This window comes from Mustelus asterias, chromosome 24 (genome assembly GCF_964213995.1).
Source record: "Mustelus asterias chromosome 24, sMusAst1.hap1.1, whole genome shotgun sequence".
Classification (NCBI taxonomy): domain Eukaryota; kingdom Metazoa; phylum Chordata; class Chondrichthyes; order Carcharhiniformes; family Triakidae; genus Mustelus; species Mustelus asterias.
Genome location: NC_135824.1, coordinates 47,544,562 through 47,565,545, shown reverse-complemented (window position 1 = coordinate 47,565,545; position 20,984 = coordinate 47,544,562). Strand labels below are relative to the sequence as shown.

The 20,984-nt window shown below is 55.8% G+C and overlaps 1 protein-coding gene across 1 annotated transcript in view; it reads right to left on the bottom strand.

Annotated features, from left to right (window-relative positions):
* The window catches only part of LOC144511098 (spectrin beta chain, non-erythrocytic 1-like), a 222,742-nt gene that overhangs the window by 13,300 nt on the left and 188,458 nt on the right, over positions 1 to 20,984 (bottom strand). The window contains exons 28-31 of the mRNA XM_078241075.1: positions 17,801 to 17,885; positions 12,598 to 12,794; positions 8,354 to 8,745; positions 1,701 to 1,758 (exon numbers count right to left, since the gene is read on the bottom strand). Coding sequence (XP_078097201.1) covers positions 1,701 to 1,758; positions 8,354 to 8,745; positions 12,598 to 12,794; positions 17,801 to 17,885 — 732 coding nt within the window. The remainder of the gene's footprint in view (positions 1 to 1,700; positions 1,759 to 8,353; positions 8,746 to 12,597; positions 12,795 to 17,800; positions 17,886 to 20,984) is intronic.

Below are 20,984 nucleotides of genomic sequence, written 5' to 3'. Positions count from 1 at the left end.
GGAGAAACCGGAGCGCCCAGAGGAAACCCATGCAGACAAAGAACAAAGAAGAAAGAAAATTACAGCACAGGAACAGGCCCTTCGGCCCTCCAAGCCTGCACCAGCCATGCTGCCCGACTGAACTAAACCCCCTACGCTTCTGGGGACCATATCCCTCTATTCCCATCTCATTCATGTACTTGTCAAGACACCCCTTAAAAGTCACTACCGTATCCGCTTCCACTACTGTGGTGGACTTCAGTTGTGCCTTTGTCCTACATGGACCACCGTTGTGTGTTTGTTATGCCTGGACACATCCCCTGCCGGCTCGGCTCCTCCCCTTGTCACCTAGTGTAAAGGTGGCTGTCTCCTCCCCTTTGTTCAGTCCAGGTTGGTTACCTGTTGGGATGCGCTCCTGATTCTGTTATGAATAAAAGCCTACAGTTGTATTGGCACACAAGTAGTCTTTTGCCTAATTGATAGCACATCAACTACCTCCCCGGCAACGAGTTCCAGGCACCCACCACTCTCTGTGTAAAGAATCTGCCTCGTACATCTCTTTTAAACCTTGCCCCTCGCACCTTAAACCTGTGCCCCCTAGTAATTGACTCTTCCACCCTGGGAAAAAGCTTCTGACTATCCACTCTGTCCATGCCTCTCATAATCTTGTAGACTTCTATCAGGTCTCCCCTCAACCTCCGTCGCTCCAGTGAGAACAAACCAAGTTTCTCCAACCTCTCCTCATAGCTAATGCCCTCCATACCAGGCAACACCCTGATAAATCTTTTCTGTACCCTCTCCAAAGCCTCCACATCTTTCTGGTAGTGTGGCGACCAGAATTGAACACTATATTCCAAGTGCGGCCTCACTAAGGTTCTATAAAGCGTCAACATGACTTGCCAATTTTTAAACTCAATGCCCCGGCCGATGAAGGCAAGCATGCCGTATGCCTTCTTGACTACCTTCTCCACCTGCATTGCCACTTTCAGTGACCTGTGTACCCGTACACCCAGATCCCTCTGCCTATCAATACTCCTAAGGGTTCTGCCATTTACTGTATATTTCCTATCTGTATTAGACCTTCCAAAATGCATTACCTCACATTTGTCCGGATTAAACTCCATCTGCCATTTCTCCGCCCAAGTCTCCAACTGATCTATATCGTGCTGTATCCTCTGATGGTCCTCATTGCTATCCGCAAATCCACCAACCTTTGTGTCGTCCGCAAACTTACTAATCAATCCAGTTACATTTTCCTCCAAATCATTTATATATGTTACAAACAGCAAAGGTCCCAGCACTGATCCCTGAGGAACACCCCTTGTCACAGCCCTCCATTCAGAAACGCACCCTTCCACTGCTACCCTCTGTCTTCTTTGACCGAGCCAGTTTTGTATCCACCTTGCCAGCTCACCTCTGATCCCATGCGACTTCACCTTCTGCACCAGTCTGCCATGAGGGACCTTGTCAAAGGCCTTACTGAAGTCCATGTAGACAACATCCACTGCCCTACCCTCATCAATCATCTTCGTCACTTCCTCGAAAAACTCGATCAAGTTCGTGAGACACGACCTCCCCTTCACAAAACCGGACGTGGGGAGAATGTGCAGACTCTGCACTGACAGTGACCCGAGGCCAGAATTGAACCCATTTCCCTGGCGCTGTGAGGCAACAGTGCTAACCACTGTGCCATCCACCGTCTCACACCTGATCTCACTCACCTGGGCCTCCTTCTCCTGAATTTGCTCCACAATATCGGCCAGCGTGGTTCTCCTGTCCCTGTGGATACAAGACAATGACGTCAAAATTTTCCGAATTCCCGGTACGCACTCAGATCGAAGTGTGCGCGGATAACTCTTTCCTTCCCTAACGTCCCCTCACTCGTTAGCTAGGCCTAGGATTTATTGCCATCCCTATTTGCCCCTTGAGAAGGTGGTGGTGAGCTGCCTTCTTGAACCACTGCAGTCCCGGTAGTGTAGGTATACCCACAACACTGTTAGGAAGGGAGTTACAGGATTTTGACACAGCGACATTGAAGGAATGGCCGATATATTTCCGAGTCAGGATGATGAGTCACTTGGAGGGGAACTCACAGGTGATGGTGTTCCCATGTGTCTGCTGCCCTTGTTCCTTCTAGCTGGCAGAGGTCACAAGTTTGGAAGGTGCTGTCAAAGAAGCCTTGGTGAGTTGCTGCAGTGCATCTTGTAGATGGTACACACGGCTGCTACTGAGCCTCCGTGATGGAGGAAGTGAATGTTGAAGATGGTGAATGGGATGCCAATCAAGCAGACTGCTTTGTCATAGAATCCCTACAGAGCAGAAGGAGGCCATTCGGCCCATCAAGTCTGGACCAAACACAATCCCACTCCGACTCTTTTTCCATAACCTTTCAAATTTACCCTTCTAATCCCTCTGACACTAGGGGCAATTTAGCATGGTCAATCCACCTAACCCGCACATCTTTGGACTGGGAGGAAACCGGAGCACCCGGAGGAAACCCATGCAGTCACCATAAGACCATAGACACAGGAGCAGAATTAGGCCACTCGGCCCATCGAGTCTGCTTCACCATTCAATCATGGCTGATATTTTTCTCATCCCCATTCTCCTGTCTTTTCCCCATAACCCCTGGTCCCCTTATTAATCAAGAACCTATCTATCTCGATCTTAAAGACACTCAATGACCTGGCCTCCACAGCCTTCTGCGGCAAAGAGTTCCACAGATTTAGGCTGGAAATTTGGGCAAGGAAATGGCAGATGGAGTTCAATCCTGATAAATGCGAAGTGATGCATTTTGGTGGGAATAATGTAGGGAGGAGCTACACGATAAATGGAAGAACCATAAAGGGTGTAGAGACGCAGAGGGACCTGGGTGTGCAAGTCCACAGATCTTTGAAGGTGACGTCACAGGTGGAGAAGGTGGTGAAGAAGGCATATGGCATGCTTGCCTTTATAGGACGGGGCATAGAGTATAAAAGTTGGGGTCTGATGTTGCAGATGTATAGAACGTTGGTTCGGCCGCATTTGGAATACTGCGTCCAGTTCTGGTCGCCACACTACCAGAAGGACGTGGAGGCTTTGGAGAGAGTACAGAGGAGGTTTACCAGGATGTTGCCTGGTATGGAGGGGCTTGGTTATGAGGAGAGATTGGGGAAACTGGGATTGTTCTCCTTGGAAAGACGGAGGATGAGGGGAGACTTAATAGAGGTGTATAAAATTATGAAAGGCATAGATAGGGTGAACGGTGGGAAGCTTTTCCCCGGGTCGGTGGTGACGTTCACGAGGGGTCATAGGTTCAAGGTGAAGGGGGGGAGGTTTAACACAGATATCAGAAGGACATATTTCACACAGAGGGTCGTGGGGGCCTGGAATGTGTTGCCGGGCAAGGTGGTGGAGGCGGACACACTGGGAACGTTTAAGACTTATCTAGACAGCTATATGAACGGAGTGGGAATGGAGGGATACAAAAGAGTGGTCTAGTTTGGACCAGGGAGCGGCGCGGGCTAATTGTTCCTGGTGTCTCGTTTCAAGGCTTCATTCTACGATCATCTTGCTGGTGCCAGTACAGAGTGAGACTGCGGATAGTTGGGAACCTGTCTCGGGGGCAGGGAATTCATATGGTGTTCGTGGAAGTGGAAATGACTAGGGTTGGGAAGCATTTTCCGATCGGGGCCATTGTGATCTCCTGGACTCGTTTCGATCGCCTCAGGGGGTCGGAGAGGAATTTCCCAGATTTTTTTTTTTCCCCATATTGGCCCTGGGGTTTTTCACTCTGGGTTTTCGCCTCTCCCTGGAGATCACATGGTCTGGAATGGGGGGGTGGGGGTAAGTTAATAGGTTGTAATGAACAAAGCATCGTAGCTGTGAGGGACAGCTCGGTGGAAAGGATATTGGTATGTAGATAGGCTGGAAAAATGGGCGGGGATCCTGGATTCAGGATTCAATCCTGGACCGGGGAGCGGCGCGGGCTTGGAGGGCCGAAGGGCCTGTTCCTGTGCTGTATTGTTCTTTGTTCTTTGTTCTTTGTTCTTTGTATTCACCACACTCTGGCTGAAATAATTCCACCTCATCTGTTTTAAAGGATCGTCCCTTTAGCCTGAGGTTGTGCCCTCTGGTTCTAGTTTTTCCTACTAGTGGAAACATCCTCTCCATGTCCACTCTATCCAGGCCATGCAGTATCCTGTAAGTTTCAATAAGATCCCTCCTCATCCTTCTAAACTCCAATGAGTACAGACCCAGAGTCCTCAACCTTTCCTCATACGACAAGTTCCTCATTCCAGGGATCATTCTGGTGAACCTCCTCTGGACCCTTTCCAAGTCCAGTACATCTTCCTTAAATACGGGGTCCAAAACTGCTCACAATACTCCAAATGGAGTCTGACCAGAGCCTTATACAGCCTCAGAAGTACATCCCTGCTCTTGTATTCTCGCCCTCTTGACATGAATGCTAACATTGCATTTGCATTCCTAACTGCCGACTGAACCTGCACGTTAACCTTAAGAGAATCTTGAACAAGTCCCTTTGTGTTTCTGATTTCCTAAGTATTTCCCATTTAGAAAATAGTCTATGCCTCCATTTCTCATTCAAAAGTGCATAACCTCACTTTTCCACATCGTATTCCATCTGCCATTTCTTTGCCCACTCTCCTAACCTGTCCAAGTTCTTCTGCAGCCCCCCTGCTTCCTCAATACTACCTGTCCCTCTACATATCTTAGCAACAGTGCCTTCAGTTCCTTCCTCCAAATCATTAATGTATATTGTGAAAAGTTGTGGTCCCAGCACTGGCCCTTGAGGCACACCACTAGTCACCGGCTGCCATCCTGAAAAAGACCCCTTTATCCCCACTCTCTTGCCTCCAGCAAGTCAGAAAATCCTCTATCCATGCCAGGATATTACCATTAACACCATGGGTGCTTAACTTATTTAACCGTCTCCTATACGGCACCTTGTCAAAGGCCTTCTGGAAATCTAAATAAATCACGTCCACTGGTTCTCCTTTATCTAATTTCCTTGTTACCCCCTCAAAGAACTCTACCAGATTTGTCAGACATGACCTCCCCTTGAAGAAGCCGTGCTGACTCAGTCCTATTTTATCATGCACTTCCAAGTACTCCGCAATCTCATCTTTAGTAATGGACTCTAAAATCTTGCCAATGATTGAAGTCAGGCTCACTGGCCTATAATTTCCCATCTGCTGCCTCCCTCCCTACTTAAACAGTGGTGTTACATCAGCTACTTTCCAGTCCTCTGGGACCCTCCCTGCCTCCAGTGATTCATGAAAGATCACCACCAATGCCTCCACAATTTCCTCAGCTATCTCTTTTAGAACCCTGGGGTGTAGTCCATCCGGTCCAGGTGATTTATCCACCTTCAGACCTTTCAATTTCTCCAGAACCTTCTACTTGGTGATGGCCACTGCCCTCACCTGTGCCCCCTGACTCTCCTGGAGCTCTGGAATCTCACTGGTGCCTTCGACCGTGAAGACTGATTCAAATTAACTATTCAGTTCCTCTGCCATTGCTTTGTTTCCTATTATTACTTCTCCAGCCTCATTTTCCAGCGGTCCAATGGCTATTTTTGCCTCTCTCTTACCTTTTATATATTGAAAAAAACTCTTCCTATCTTCTTTTATATCGCGAGCTGGCTTACACTCATATTCCATCCTCTCCCCCCTTATTGCTTTTTTAGTTGTCCTCTGCTTGATTTTAAAGGCTTCCCAATCCTCTGGCTTCCCGCTAATCCTCGCCACTTTGTATGCTTTTTCTTTTGCTTTTTTGCTGTCCTTGACTTCCCTCGTCAGCCATGGATGCCTCGTCCTCCCCTTAGCATGTTTCCTTCTCCTTGGGATGAATTTCTGTTCTGCCTCCCGAATAACCCCCAAAATCTCCTGCCATTGCTGTACCACTGTCTTCCCCGCTGGACTCCTTTTCCAATCAACTCTGGCCAGCTCCTCCCTCACGTCTTTGTAGCTACCTTTATTTAATTGTGATACTGTTACATCTGATTCCAGCTCAAACTGCAGGGTAAATTCTATCATATTGTGGTCATTGCTCCCTAAGGGTTCCTTCACCTGAAGTTCCTTAATCAAGTCTGCCTCATTACATAGAACATAGAACAGTACAGCACAGAACAGGCCCTTCGGCCCACGATGTTGTGCCGAGCTTTATCTGAAACCAAGATCAAGCTATCCCACTCCCTATCATCCTGGTGTGCTCCATGTGCCTATCCAATAACCGCTTAAATGTTTCTAAAGTGTCTGACTCCACTATCACTGCAGGCAGTCCATTCCACACCCCAACCACTCTCTGCGTAAAGAACCTACCTCTGATATCCGTCCTGTATCTCCCACCACGAACCCTATAGTTATGCCCCCTTGTAATAGCTCCATCCACCCGAGGAAATAGTCTTTGAACGTTCACTCTATCTATCCCCTTCATCATTTTATAAACCTCTATTAAGTCTCCCCTCAGCCTCCTCCGCTCCAGAGAGAACAGCCCTAGCTCCCTCAACCTTTCCTCATATGACCTACCCTCCAAACCAGGCAGCATCCTGGTAAATCTCCTCTGCACTCTTTCCAGCGCTTCCACATCCTCCTTATAGTGAAATTACCAAATCCAGATTTGACACGGGGAGAATGTGCAAACTCCACACAGACAATGACCCGAGGCCGGAATTGAACCCAGGTCCCTGGCGCTGTGAGGCAGCAGTGCCAACCACTGTGCCAACCACTGTGCCACCCATAGATGGTGTTGAGCTTCTTGAGTGTTGTCGGAGCTACACTCATCCAGGCAAGTGGAGAGTTTTCCATCACACTCCCGACTTGTAGATGGTGGACAGGCTTTGAGGAGTCAGGAGGAGTTATGCACAGCAGGATTCCCAGTCTCTGACCTGCTCTTGTAACCACAGTGTTTATATGGCTGGTCCAGTTCAGTTTCTGGTCAGTATGATGACAGTGGGGGAAGTAGCCGTTGAATATCAAGGGGAAATGGTTAGATTCTCTCCTGTTGGAGATGATCATTACCCGGCACTCATGTGCCAGGAATGTCATACTTGTTAGAGCGGGAAATGGGACTAACTGGATTGCTTCATGGAGAGCGGGCACTGAATAGATGGACCAATTATATGTCCTAACAACTCTATGATTCTAAATTCTAGGAATCCTTTATTTTTTTTAATTAGCTTTCTCAACTTGACCTTGGGACTCATGGAAACAAATAAAGTTTTTAAAGTTTATTTATTAGTGTCACAAGTAGGTTACATTAACACTGCAATGAAGTTACTGTGCAAATCCCCTAGCCGCCACACCCCGGTGCCTGTTCGGGTACACTGAGGGATAATTTATCATGGCCGATGCACCCAACCAGCACGTCTTTCGGACTGTGGGAGGAAACCGGAGCACCCGGAGGAAACCCACGCAGACACGGGGAGAACGTGCAGGCTCCACTCAGACAGTCACCCAAGCTGGGAATCGAACCCGGGTCCCTGCAGCTGTGAGGCAGCCGTGCCTAACCACTGTGCCAACGTGCCACCCAATATCAGAATAGTATATCGGAAAAAGGCCATTTAGAATTAATTAGGAGAGAATAGTGTTCAATTTTAATGCCATCTCCTTCCATACACAATGGGGGTTTGGGGGGGGGGGGTGGGGTGGGGGGAGGGGGGCGGCGGGGGGGAGGATAGTGAGCTTGGTGTGATGTGTGGATGGCCCACATTCTGCTCCATTTGATTTGATTTATTATTGTCACATGTATTGGGATATAATGAAAAGTATTGTTTCTTGTGCACTATGCAGACAAAGCATACTGTTCATAGAGAAGGTAAGGAGAGAGTGCAGAATGTAGTGTTACAGTCATAGCTAGGGTGTAGAGAAAGATCAACTTAATGCAAGGTAGGTCCGTTCAAAAGTCTGATGGCAGCAGGGAAGAAGCTTGACAAATGTTTGGGGAACATGTCCGTGGCTAAAGGAGTTTAGAAGAGTGAGAGGGGATCTCATAGAAACTTATAAAATTCACAGAGGGTTAGACAGGATAAATTCAGAAAGAATGTTCCCGATGGTGGGGGAATCCAGAACTAGGGGTCATAGTTTGAGGATAAGGAGTAAACCTTTTAGAACCGAGGCGAGGAGAAATTTCTTCACCTAGAGGGTGGTGAATGTGTGGAATTCACTCCCACAGAATGTAGCTGAGGCCAAAATGTGTGATTTCAAGAAGAAATTAGATATAGCTCTTGGGGCTAAAGGGATCGAGGGATATTCGGGGGAAGGGGGGAAATCAGGATATTGAATTGGATGATCAGCCATGATCATAATGAATGGTGGAGCAGGCTCGAAGGGCCGAATGGCCTACTCCTGCTTCCAGTTTCGATGTAACTCACCCAGCGGCTCCATCCTCCAGCTCCAAGTCCCGATGTTCGCTCAGAGACTCCTGACGTTCTTTCCTGTAGTCCTGCCTCGCTTCGCTTGGCTCTGCGCGTTCCTGCCTCGCCTCTGGCGGTGTTGGTGTGGCGCTTGGCTCCAGCGGCGGCGTCACCGACTCCTGCCTGCCAACTCGGCGGGCCGATTGGAGCTCCGCCCTCTCGGGTCTCGCCGGCTGGGGCCCGTCGATGATTTCGTACTTTGCCTGCTGCTTTACTGGCCGTATCTCGGTGACCGCCACCGAGTGCTCGGGCAGAGGCCCCCTGGACTCAGGCAGCACCCTGCGGCTCAGCAATGGGGTGGCCGGCTGCTGGTGCAGCTGGAAGGCAGGCTTATTCTCCATCCGTTCTAGCTGAAGAATAGGAAAAGCAGAATGTCAATGCAGGTACCCGCTCCTGTCACGTTGGCACTCCCATGGCATTGAGGCCTTTGCCAGTTCCTGCAGGCTTGTGAACCGCAAACATGGTAAACAGGGGACACAAACTGAGCCCAGTGATTAACATCCAGAGAATCCCTACAGTACAGGAGGAGGCCATTCGGCCCATCGAGCCTGCACCAACTCTGCGAAACAGCAGCCCACCCAGAACCAGGCTCCTGTCCTATCCTTGTAACCCCACGCATTCACCATGGCTAACCCACCTAACCAACAGAGCTTTGGACACCAAGGGGCAAGTTAGCATGGCCAATCCACCTAACCTGCACATCTTTGGACACTAAGGGGCAAGTTAGCATGGCCAATCCACCTAACCTGCACATCTTTGGACACTATGGGGCAAGTTAGCATGGCCAATCCACCTAACCTGCACATCTTTGGACACTAAGGGGCAATTTAGCCTGGCCAATCCACCTAACCTGCACATCTTTGGACACTAAGGGGCAATTTAGCATGGCCAATCCACCTAACCTGCACATCTTTGGACACTAAGGGGCAATTTAGCATGGCCAATCCACCTAACCTACAGAGCTTTGGACACTAAGGGGCAATTTAGCATGGCCAATCCACCTAACCTGCACATCTTTGGACACTAAGGGGCAATTTAGCATGGCCAATCCACCTAACCTACACATCTTTGGACACTAAGGGGCAATTTAGCATGGCCAATCCACCTAACCTACACATCTTTGGACATTAAGGGGCAATTTAGCACGGCCAATCCACCTAACCTACACGTCTTTGTAGTGCAGAAAGAAACTCACACAGACACGGGGAGAACGTGCAAACTCCACATAGACTGTCACCTGAGGCCGGATGACCAGTCCCACTCAACCCAGTCAAACACGGGTCCCTGGCTAACCATTGTGCCAGCATTCTGCCGATTCAACTGGATCACAGGTCGAAACAAAATGGGAACTCAATTCCTGCATCACAATTCGGCTAACGAGGAACAGCGGGAAGGACTGAGCGAGGGGCAGCGGGAAGGACAGAGCGAGGGGCAGCGGGAAGGACAGAGTTAGGGGCAGCGGGAAGGACAGAGTTAGGGGCAGCGGGAAGGACAGAGCGAGGGGCAGCGGGAAGGACAGAGCAAGGGGCAGCGGGAAGGACAGAGCTAGGGGCAGCGGGAAGGACAGAGCGAGGGGCAGCGGGAAGGACAGAGTTAGGGGCAGCGGGAAGGACAGAGCGAGGGGCAGCGGGAAGGACAGAGCGAGGGGCAGCGGGAAGGACAGAGTTAGGGGCAGCGGGAAGGACAGAGCAAGGGGCAGCGGGAAGGACAGAGCGAGGGGCAGCGGGAAGGACAGAGCGAGGGGCAGCAGGAAGGACAGAGCGAAGGGCAGCGGGAAGGACAGAGCGAGGGGCAGCGGAAGGACAGAGCAAGGGGCAGCGGGAAGGACAGAGCAAGGGGCAGCGGGAAGGACAGAGCGAGGGGCAGCGGGAAGGACAGAGCGAGGGGCAGCGGGAAGGACAGAGCGAAGGGCAGCGGGAAGGACAGAGCGAGGGGCAGCGGGAAGGACAGAGCAAGGGGCAGCGGGAAGGACAGAGCAAGGGGCAGCGGGAAAGACAGAGCAAGGGGCAGCAGGAAGGACAGAGCGAGGGGCAGCGGGAAGGACGGAACGAGGGGCAGCGGGAAGGACGGAACGAGGGGCAGCGGGAAGGACAGAGCGAGGAGCAGCGGGAAGGACAGAGCGAGGGGCAGCGAGAAGGACAGAGCGAAGGGCAGCGGGAAGGACGGAACGAGGGGCAGCGGGAAGGACAGAGCGAGGGGCAGTGGGAAGGACAGAGCGAGGGGCAGCGGGAAGGACAGAGCGAGGGGCAGCGGGAAGGACAGAGCGAGGAGCAGCGGGAAGGACAGAGCGAGGGGCAGCGGGAAGGACAGAGCGAGGAGCAGCGGGAAGGACGGAACGAGGGGCAGCGGGAAGGACGGAACGAGGGGCAGCGGGAAGGACAGAGCGAGGAGCAGCGGGAAGGACAGAGCGAGGGGCAGCGGGAAGGACAGAGCGAGGGGCAGCGGGAAGGACAGAGCGAGGAGCAGCGGGAAGGACAGAGCGAGGGGCAGCGGGAAGGACAGAGCGAGGGGCAGCGGGAAGGACAGAGCGAGGGGCAGCGGGAAGGACAGAGCGAGGGGCAGTGGGAAGGACAGAGCGAGGGGCAGCGGGAAGGACAGAGCGAGGGGCAGCGGGAAGGACAGAGCGAGGGGCAGTGGGAAGGACAGAGCGAGGGGCAGCGGGAAGGACAGAGCGAGGGGCAGTGGGAAGGACAGAGCGAGGGGCAGCGGGAAGGACAGAGCGAGGGGCAGTGGGAAGGACAGAGCGAGGGGCAGCGGGAAGGACAGAGCGAGGGGCAGTGGGAAGGACAGAGCGAGGGGCAGCGGGAAGGACAGAGCGAGGGGCAGCGGGAAGGACAGAGCGAGGGGCAGTGGGAAGGACAGAGCGAGGGGCAGCGGGAAGGACAGAGCGAGGGGCAGTGGGAAGGACAGAGCGAGGGGCAGCGGGAAGGACAGAGCGAGGGGCAGCGGGAAGGACAGGAAAGTGACCGAGCAGGAATCCAAGCCAAGCCCTTACACCCAGCCCACAGAGTGTTTCTTTTTCTGCAAAGTGTTGTCAACAATCAGTGAATCCCCGGAGGATGCTCTCCAGTGCTGGCTCCAAAGTGATGGCAGTCTTTAACTCACCCAATGGACTGGGTTTTCTCCACTCAGTCTCTCAACCAACTCAACTCAAATTGGCACTCCACGGTGGGCCTCGTGCTGGGTAACACCACATGCCTTTGGGGAGCTGTTTCCACCTTGTATGTTTTTATGAATTCTTTACCCCAGGAAGCTACGGAGGCTGAGACCTTGAACATCTTCAAGGCGGAGATCGATAGGTTTTTAATCAGTCGGGGAGTTAAGGGTTACGGAGAGAAAGCAGAAAAGTGGACTTAGTGAGTGGTGGCATGGTGGCACAGTGGTTAGCACTGCTGCCTCACAGCGCCAGGGACCCGGGTTCAATTCTGGCCTCGGGTCACTGTCTGTGTGAAGTCTGCACGTTCTCCCCGTGTCTGCGTGGGTTTCCTCCGGGTGCTCCAGTTTCCTCCCACAGTCCAAAGGTTAGGTGAATTGGCCATGCTTAATTGTCCATTCGTCTCCAAAAGGTGTGTAGGTTTTTTTTTATTCATTCATGGGACATGGGCGTCGCTGGCTGGGCCAGCATTTATTGCCCATCCCTAGTTGCCCTTGGAGGGCAGTTGAGAGTCAACCACCTTGTTGTGGCTCTGGAGTCATGTGTAGGCCAGACCGGGTAAGGACGGCAGATTTCCTTCACTAAAGGACATTCGTGAACCAGATGGGTTTTTCCAACAATCGACAATGGTTTCATGGTCATCAGTAGATTTTTAATTCCAGATTTCTTTAATGGAATTCAAATTCCACCATCTGCCGTGGCGGGATTCGAACCCGGGTCCCCAGAACATTAGCTGAGTTTCTGGATTAATAGTCTGGCGATAATATCACTAGGCCATCGTCTCCCCAATAGGGGATTAGCAGGGTAAATACGTGGGGATAGGTGGGATTGTTGTCGGTGCAGGTTCGATGGGCCAAATGGCCTCCTGCCACAATGTAGGGATTCTATGATTCTGAGAGTGTTGGATCAGCCTTGTGGAGGCAGGCGCGAAGGGCTGAATGGTCTCCCCCTGTACCTAACGCTGATGGTCTTATTATGGTCTCCTATCTAAAGATGCCTTCCAGACCAAGTTGGGTCTGAGAATGTCCTTGTGTTTGACGGGACTTACCGTGGTGAGCCTCCTTAGGGAGCTAAACCTCTCCTCCCAGGCCGCGGCCGCCTTCCGGAAGGCCTCGTGACGTTTGATGAGCTGCTCCACCTCATCCACGCTGTTCCCCAGCTGGTTGCTGCTGACCAGGCGTTCCTGGGTACTCAGCCATGACTCTGCTACCACGGCCTCCTGTGCAAACTGATGCACCTCCAGCACTGAGGAAAGGCCACAGGGCACGTCAATAAACACCCACCCTCGTCCCAGCGGCTGAACAATGGCTGCCCCTGCCGAGCCAGGCAGGGAGAGTTGTGACAGGATCTAACATTGCAAACACCCTGAAGGTCGTAGGACAGGTGGATAAAGTGGTTAAGGGCCCTATTTTACTATTTTGATTCTAAGTGCTGGGCGGACTTGAATCTGGGGGTGTTTCAGATCCGACTTTTAGACCTGTTCTCTGACGCCCCCATACGCACTCTGCCTGAAAAAACATCAGTGATTCCGAATCGCGGTATAGAAGCCTGTGGGTGGGGCTTAACGCGCCCGAAATCCTGCAGCTCCGATCGGCGCCTCCAACTGCGCACGCGCAGAAAAAAGAATGATAGAATGCTGCTTCCCTGCCACATCCCTCCCGGGGCCGATAATGCTTCCCCCTGCCCCCCACACACATTGCCCCACCCTCACAACATTACTGACCCCCTTTTCCTGCACCCACCCACCACCCAGACCAACCCCGGGCCCCTCCCCCCCTTCCCCCCGCCCTCCCTACACACACACCCGCAGAGCCGCCACCGACCCGGGAAAGAAAGCAGCCACAATGAAAGGACACCCGTGAGCAGCAGAGAGCTGTCGGACGCTACACACCTACCTCCTCACCAACCCTCACTGATGGAGCGCCCAAATCAGACTTTTATTGAGCATGTCTGTTTCGCGCCAATTCCGGACGGGCGAACGGGTGGTAAAGGGGGAAGTGCTGATAAAGTTGGGCGTGCAGCTCATTAATTCAATTTAAATGCATTTAAATGCAGATGGAATTTAATCTGGATAAATGCGAAGTGATGCATTTTTGGAAGAAATAATGTAGGGAGGAGTTATACAATAAATGGCAGAGCTATCAAGAGTATAGAAACACAGAGGGACCTGGGTGTGCAAGTCCACAAATACTTGAAGGTGACAGCACAGGTGGAGAAGGTGGTGAAGAAGGCATATGGTATGCTTGCCTTTATAGGACGGGGTATAGAGTATAAAAGCTGGAGTCTGATGATGCAGCTGTATAGAACGCTGGTTAGGCCACATTTGGAGCACTGCGTCCAGTTCTGGTCGCCACACTACCAGAAGGATGTGGAGGCGTTAGAGAGAGTGCAGAGAAGGTTTACCAGGATGTTGCCTGGTATGGAGGGTCTTAGCTATGAGGAGAGATTAGGTAAACTGGGGTTGTTCTCCCTGGAAAGACGGAGAATGAGGAGAGATCTAATAGAGGTGTACAAGATTATGAAGGGGATAGATAGGGTGAATGGTGGGAAGCTTTTTCCCAGATCAGAAGTGACGATCACGAGGGGTCACGGGCTCAAGGTGAGAGGGGCGAAGTATAACTCAGATATTAGAGGATTTTTTTTACACAGAGGGTGGTGGGGGCCTGGAATGCGCTGCCAAGTAGGGTGGTGGAGGCAGACACGCTGACATCGTTTAAGACTTACCTGGATAGTCACATGAGCAGCCTGGGAAAGGAGGGATACAAATGATTGGTCTAGTTGGACCTCGGAGCGGCACAGGCTTGGAGGGCCGAAGGGCCTGTTTCCTGTGCTGTACTGTTCTTTGTTCTTTGTGCTACCGTTGTGAACTGTGAAGAGGATAGTGTGGAACTTCAAAGAGACACAGACAATGTGGGTGGATAAGTGGCAATGATATTCACAGTAGAGAAACATTTGGTGATTAACTTTGGTAGGAAGAACATGGAGAGACTACAAAATAAAGGGTAGAATTTGTAAGTGTCTGCAGGAGCAGAGGAAGCTGGGTGTTTGCGTGCAGAGATCATTGAAGGTGGCAGGACAGGTGGAGAGAGGAGTTAATAAAGTATACAGTATCCGGGGCTTTATTAATAGGGGCACAGAGTACAAGAGGAAGGAGGTTATACTGAACTTATACAAGACTCTAGTTAGACCTCAGCTGGAATATTGTGTACAGTTCTGGGCACCACACGATAGGAAAGATAGGAACGCATTGGAAAAAGTAAAAATAGAGTTTATTTATTCGTGCCACAAGTAAGGCTTACATTAACACTGCAATGAAGTCACTGTGAAAATCCCCAAGTCGTCACACTCTGGCACCTGTTCGGGTACACTGAGGGAGAATTTAGCATGGCCAATTTAGCACCTAACCAGTACGTCTTTCGGACTGTGGGAGGAAACCGGAGCACCTGGAGGAAACCCATGCAGACATGGGGAGAACGTGCAGACTCCGCACAGACCGTGACCCAAGCCGGGAATCGAACCCGGGTCCCTGGCGCTGTGAGGCAGCAGTGCTAACCACTGTGCCACCCCGTTGGAGAGATTGCAGAAAAGATTAGAAGAGTGATTCCAGGAATGAGAAACTTCAGTTGTGAGGATGGATTGGAGAGGTTGGGACTGTTCTCCTCAGAGAGAAGAAGGCTAAGAGGAGATTTGATAGAGATGTTCAAAATCATGTGGGGGGCTGGACAGAGTAGACAGAGAGAAACTGTTCCCGCTCGGAGAACGAGAGGGACATGGAGTTAAGGGAATTGGTAAAAGAAGCAATGAAGACATGAGGACAATTGTTTTCACACTGAGTGATAGAGATCAGAAATGTGCTGCCTGAGAGTGTGGCAGAGGCCGTTCCGAGGCAGATTCAAATCAGAATAGGAGAACGTGCAGGGTTATGGGGTCAAGGCAGGAGAATGGCACAAAGTGAATTGCTCATTAGGAGAGCCAGGGCAGGCATGATGGGCCAAATGGCCTCTTCCTTTGCTGTAGCAATTTAGATACTCTGTGAAACCACTGGAGGAAGAATATTACAGCCATGGAAATGAGACTGAGGAAAAGGTATGTGTGTGTGTGAGAGAGACAGGCAGAGAGGGAGTGGGAGACAGGCAGAGAGGGAGGGGGAGACAGGCAGAGGGGGAGGAGGAGACAGGCAGAGGGGGAGGGGGAGACAGGCAGAGGGGGAGGGGGAGACAGGCAGAGGGGGAGGGGGAGACAGGCAGAGGGGGAGGGGGAGACAGGCAGAGGGGGAGGGGGAGACAGGCAGAGGGGGAGGGGGAGACAGGCAGAGGGGGAGGGGGAGACAGGCAGAGAGGGAGGGGAGACAGGCAGAGAGGGAGGGGGAGACAGGCAGAGAGGGAGGGGGAGACAGGCAGAGAGGGAGTGGGAGACAGGAAGAGAGGGAGGGGGAGACAGGCAGAGAGGGAGTGGGAGACAGGCAGAGAGGGAGGGGGAGACAGGCAGAGGGGGAGGAGGAGACAGGCAGAGGGGGAGACAGGCAGAGGGGGAGGGGGAGACAGGCAGAGGGGGAGGGGGAGACAGGCAGAGGGGGAGGGGGAGACAGGCAGAGGGGGAGGGGGAGACAGGCAGAGGGGGAGGGGGAGACAGGCAGAGGGGGAGGGGGAGACAGGCAGAGAGGGAGGGGAGACAGGCAGAGAGGGAGGGGGAGACAGGCAGAGAGGGAGGGGGAGACAGGCAGAGAGGGAGGGGGAGACAGGCAGAGAGGGAGGGGGAGACAGGCAGAGAGGGAGGGGGAGACAGGCAGAGGGGGAGAGGGAGACAGGCAGAGGGGGAGGGGGAGACAGGCAGAGAGGGAGGGGAGACAGGCAGAGAGGGAGGGGGAGACAGGCAGAGAGGGAGGGGGAGACAGGCAGAGAGGGAGGGGGAGACAGGCAGAGAGGGAGGGGGAGACAGGCAGAGAGGGAGGGGGCGACAGGCAGAGAGGGAGGGGGCGACAGGCAGAGAGGGAGGGGGAGACAGGCAGAGAGGGAGGGGGAGACAGGCAGAGAGGGAGGGGGAGACAGGCAGAGAGGGAGGGGGAGACAGGCAGAGAGGGAGGGGGAGACAGGCAGAGAGGGAGGGGGAGACAGGCAGAGAGGGAGGGGGAGACAGGCAGAGAGGGAGGGGGAGACAGGCAGAGAGGGAGGGAGAGACAGGCAGAGAGGGAGGGGGAGACAGGCAGAGAGGGAGGGGGAGACAGGCAGAGAGGGAGGGGGAGACAGGCAGAGAGGGAGGGGGAGACAGGCAGAGAGGGAGGGGGAGACAGGCAGAGAGGGAGGGGGAGACAGGCAGAGAGGGAGGGGGAGACAGGCAGAGAGGGAGGGGGAGACAGGCAGAGAGGGAGGGGGCGACAGGCAGAGAGGGAGGGGGCGACAGGCAGAGAGGGGACCAGGGCGAGAGGGGGCCAGGGCGAGAGGGGGCCAGGGCGAGAGGGAGCCGGGGGAGAGGGGGCCAGCGCGAGAGGGGGCCAGCGCGAGAGGGGGCCAGGGCGAGAGGGGGCCAGCGCGAGAGGGGGCCAGCGCGAGAGGGGGCCAGCGCGAGAGGGGGCCAGGGCGAGAGGGGGCCAGGGCGAGAGGGGGCCAGGGCGAGAGGGGGCCAGGGCGAGAGGGGGCCGGGCGAGAGGGGGCCGGGGGAGAGGGGGCCAGGGCGAGAGGGGGCCAGCGCGAGAGGGGGCCAGGGCGAGAGGGGGCCAGCGCGAGAGGGGGCCAGGGCGAGAGGGGGCCAGGGCGAGAGGGAGCCAGGGCGAGAGGGGGCCAGGGCGAGAGGGGGCCAGGGCGAGAGGGGGCCAGGGCGAGAGGGGGCCAGGGCGAGAGGGGGCCAGGGCGAGAGGGGGCCAGGGCGAGAGGGGGCCAGGGCGAGAGGGGGCCAGGGCGAGAGGGGGCCAGGGCGAGAGGGGGCCAGGGCAAGAGGGGGCCAGGTGCTGAGATGTGAGGTACATATCGAAAGAGTAGTAATGGGCAGCCGTGTGGGTGGGTGCGTGTGTTGTGACATCATTGCTTGCTATCTAATGACTGGTGTCACCCTTTGCCCATCTCCATGACAACAACTGATTGGAGCTGGTCTGCTATATCGGGGCTGAGTTCCGACCCTCTCCCTCCGCCCGCCTGGAGACTGTGATGTCCAGCTGGGTGTTTACAACGCTCAGTAGGGTCTGGTGAGTGAGAGCAGCAGCAACTGGCTCTCTGCCCTCGGGCCGCTCAGCCTTCCCCAGAGACACCAATACTCACTCTGCTGTAACCACTCCCAGTGCTGCTCCCATTTCTCCAGCAGTTCGTGCTGCTTCTTCAGCACCTTGTCCAGCTTCTCCTTAATCTACAAAACACAACGTTCGCACACACACCGGCGACGGTCAGGTGCTTCACACACTTCCACTCCAAACAGAAGCAAAAAAGAGAGCTTCATTTTAACTGTGTAAATTCCACACTTATCTCGCAAAGGGAGTGGGAATGAGGGGGGAAAGGGAGAGAAGGAGGGGAGCGGAAAGGGGTGTCAGAGGGGATGTAGGCAGAGGGAGAGGAGGGGAGGGGGAAGAGAGGGAGAGGAGAGGAGGAGGGAGAGGGTAGAGAGAGAAGGAGGGAGGGAAGGAGGAGGGCAGGAAGGAGGAGGGGCAGGAGCAGGGAACGGTGAGAGAGGAGAGGGGAGAGAGGGGGGTGAGAGGGGGGAGAGGGGGCAGAGGGGGCAGAGGGGGGAGAGGGGGGAGCGGGGGGAGCGGGGAGAGAGGGGGGTGAGGGGAGAGGGGGGAGAGAGGGGGGAGCGGGGAGAGGGGGGGAGCGGGGAGAGGGGGGGAGTGGGGAGGGGGGGAGCGGGGAGAGGGGGGGGAAGAGGGGGGGAGCAGGGAGAGGGGGGGAGCGGGGAGAGGGGGGGAGACCGGGGAGAGGGGGGGAGACCGGGGAGAGGGGGGGGAGCGGGGAGGGGGGGAGCGGGGAGAGGGGGGGGGAGCGGGGAGAGAGGGGGGTGAGGGGAGAGGGGGGAGAGAGGGGGGAGCGGGGAGAGGGGGGGGAGCGGGGAGAGGGGGGGAGTGGGGAGGGGGGGGAGCGGGGAGAGGGGGGGGGAAGAGGGGGGGAGCAGGGAGAGGGGGGGAGCGGGGAGAGGGGGGGGAGACCGGGGAGAGGGGGGGAGACCGGGGAGAGGGGGGGGAGCGGGGAGGGGGGGAGCGGGGAGAGGGGGGGGGAGCGGGGAGAGGGGGGGAGCGGAGAGAGGGGGGGAGCGGGGAGAGGGGGGGAGCGGGGAGAGGGGGGGAGCGGGGAGAGGGGGGAGCGGGGAGAGGGGGGGGAGTGGGGAGAGGGGGGAGCGGGGAGAGGGGGGGGGAGAGGGGGGGAGCGGGGAGAGGGGGGGGAGCAGGGAGAGGGGGGGAGCGGGGGAGCGGGGAGAGGTGGGGGAGCGGGGAGAGGGGAGGGAGCGGGGAGGGGGGGGAGCGGGGAGAGGGGGGGGAGCGGGGAGAGGGGGGGAGCGGGGAGAGGGGGGAGCGGGGAGGGGGGGAGCGCGGAGACGGGGGGGAGCAGGGAGGTGAGGGGGAGCGGGGAGAGGGGGGGAGCGGGGAGGGGGGGAGCGGGGAGAGGGGGGGAGCGGGGAGGGGGGGAGCGGGGAGAGGGGGGGAGCGGGGAGAGGGGGGGAGCGGGGAGAGGGGGGAGCGGGGAGTGGGGGAGCGCGGAGACGGGGGGGAGCAGGGAGGTGAGGGGGAACGGGGAGAGGGGGTGGAGCGGGGAGAGGGGGGAGCGGGGAGAGAGGGTGGAGCGGGGAGAGGGCGGGAGCGGGGAGAGGGGGTGGAGCGGGCAGAGTGGGGGAGCGGGGAGAGGGGGTGGAGCGGGGAGAGGGGGGAGCGGAGAGAGGGGGGGAGCGGAGAGAGGGGGGGAGCGGGGAGAGAGAGGGGAGAGAGGGGAGAGAGGCGGAGAGAGGGGGAGAGAGGGGGAGAGAGGGGGAGAGGGGGGAGAGGGGGGAGAGGGGGGAGAGAGGGGAGAGAGGGGGGAGTGGGGGGTGAGAGGGGGAGAGGGGGGAGAAGGGGGAGCGGGGAGAGGGGGGAGCGGGGAGAGGGGGGAGTGGGGAGAGGGGGGAGCGGGGACAGGGCCAGGGGGTGCGGGGGACTGGGCCAGGGGACGGGGGACAGGGCGAGGGGGTGGGGGACAGGGCGAGGGGGTGGGGGACAGGGCGAGGGGGTGGGGGACAGGGCGAAGGGGTGGGGGACAGGGCGAGGGGGTGGGGGACAGGGCGAGGGGGTGGGGGACAGAGCGAGGCGGTGGGAGGCAGAGCGAGGGGGTGGGGGACAGAGCGAGGCGGTGGGGGACAGAGCGAGGGGGTGGGAGGCAGAGCGAGGGGGTGGGGGACAGAGCGAGGCGGTGGGGGACAGAGCGAAGGGGTGGGGGACAGGGCGAGGGGGTGGGGGACAGGGCGAGGGGGTGGGGGACAGAGCGAGGCGGTGGGAGGCAGAGCGAGGCGGTGGGGGACAGAGCGAGGCGGTGGGGGACAGAGCGAGGGGGTCGGGGACAGAGCGAGGGGGTGGGAGGCGGAGCGAGGCGGTGGGGAAGGGGAGGGGAGGAATTGAATTGATGCAATTGAATGAAGAGAAGGTTTTGTAGTGGTTTTGTGGTTCGCGAATGAGAGTGAGTGTGTGCATGTGTTGTGCGTGTGCACAGGTGAGTGTGCGCATGCGCATGCAGTGTCTGTGCGTGTGTGTGCGTGTGTCTGTGTGCATGTGTGTGTGTGTCTGTCTGTGTGTGTCTGTGTGTGCGTGTGTGTCTGTGTGTGTGTTTGAGCGTGCGTGTGAGTGTGCGTGAGTGTGTGTGCGTGTGTGCGCGTGCATGCGTGCATCTGTGTGTGTGTGAGAGTGTGTCTGTGTGTGTGTGTTTGTCTGTGTGTGTTTGTGTGTATGTCTGTGTGTGTGAGTGTGTGTATGTCTGTGTGTGTGAGTGTGTGTCTGTGTGTGTGAGCGTGTGTCTGTGTGTGTGTGGGCGTGTGTATGTCTGTGTGTGTGAGTGTGTGTGCGTGTCTGTGGGCGTGTGTGCATGAGTGTGCATGAGTGTGCATGTGCATGCCCATGCGTGCGTCTGTGTGTGTGTGTCTGTGTGTGTGTGTGTATGTCTGTGTGTGTGCGTATGTCTGTGTGTGTGTGTATGTCTGTGTCTGTGTGTGTGTGTGTCTGTGTGTGTGTGTCTGTGTGTGTGAGAGTGTGTGTGTGTGTGTCTGTGTGTGTCTGTGTGTGTGAGTGTGTGTGTGTCTGTGTGTGTGTGTCTGTGTGTGTGTCTGTGTGTGTGTGTGTCTGTGTGTGTGTGTGTCTGTGTGTGTGTGTCTGTGTGTGTGTATGTGTCTGTGTGTGTCTGTGTGCGTGTCTGTGTGTGTCTGTGTGCGTGTCTGTGTGTGTGTGTGTCTGTGTGTGTGTGTATGTCTGTGTGTGTGTCTGTCTGTGTGTGTGTGTGT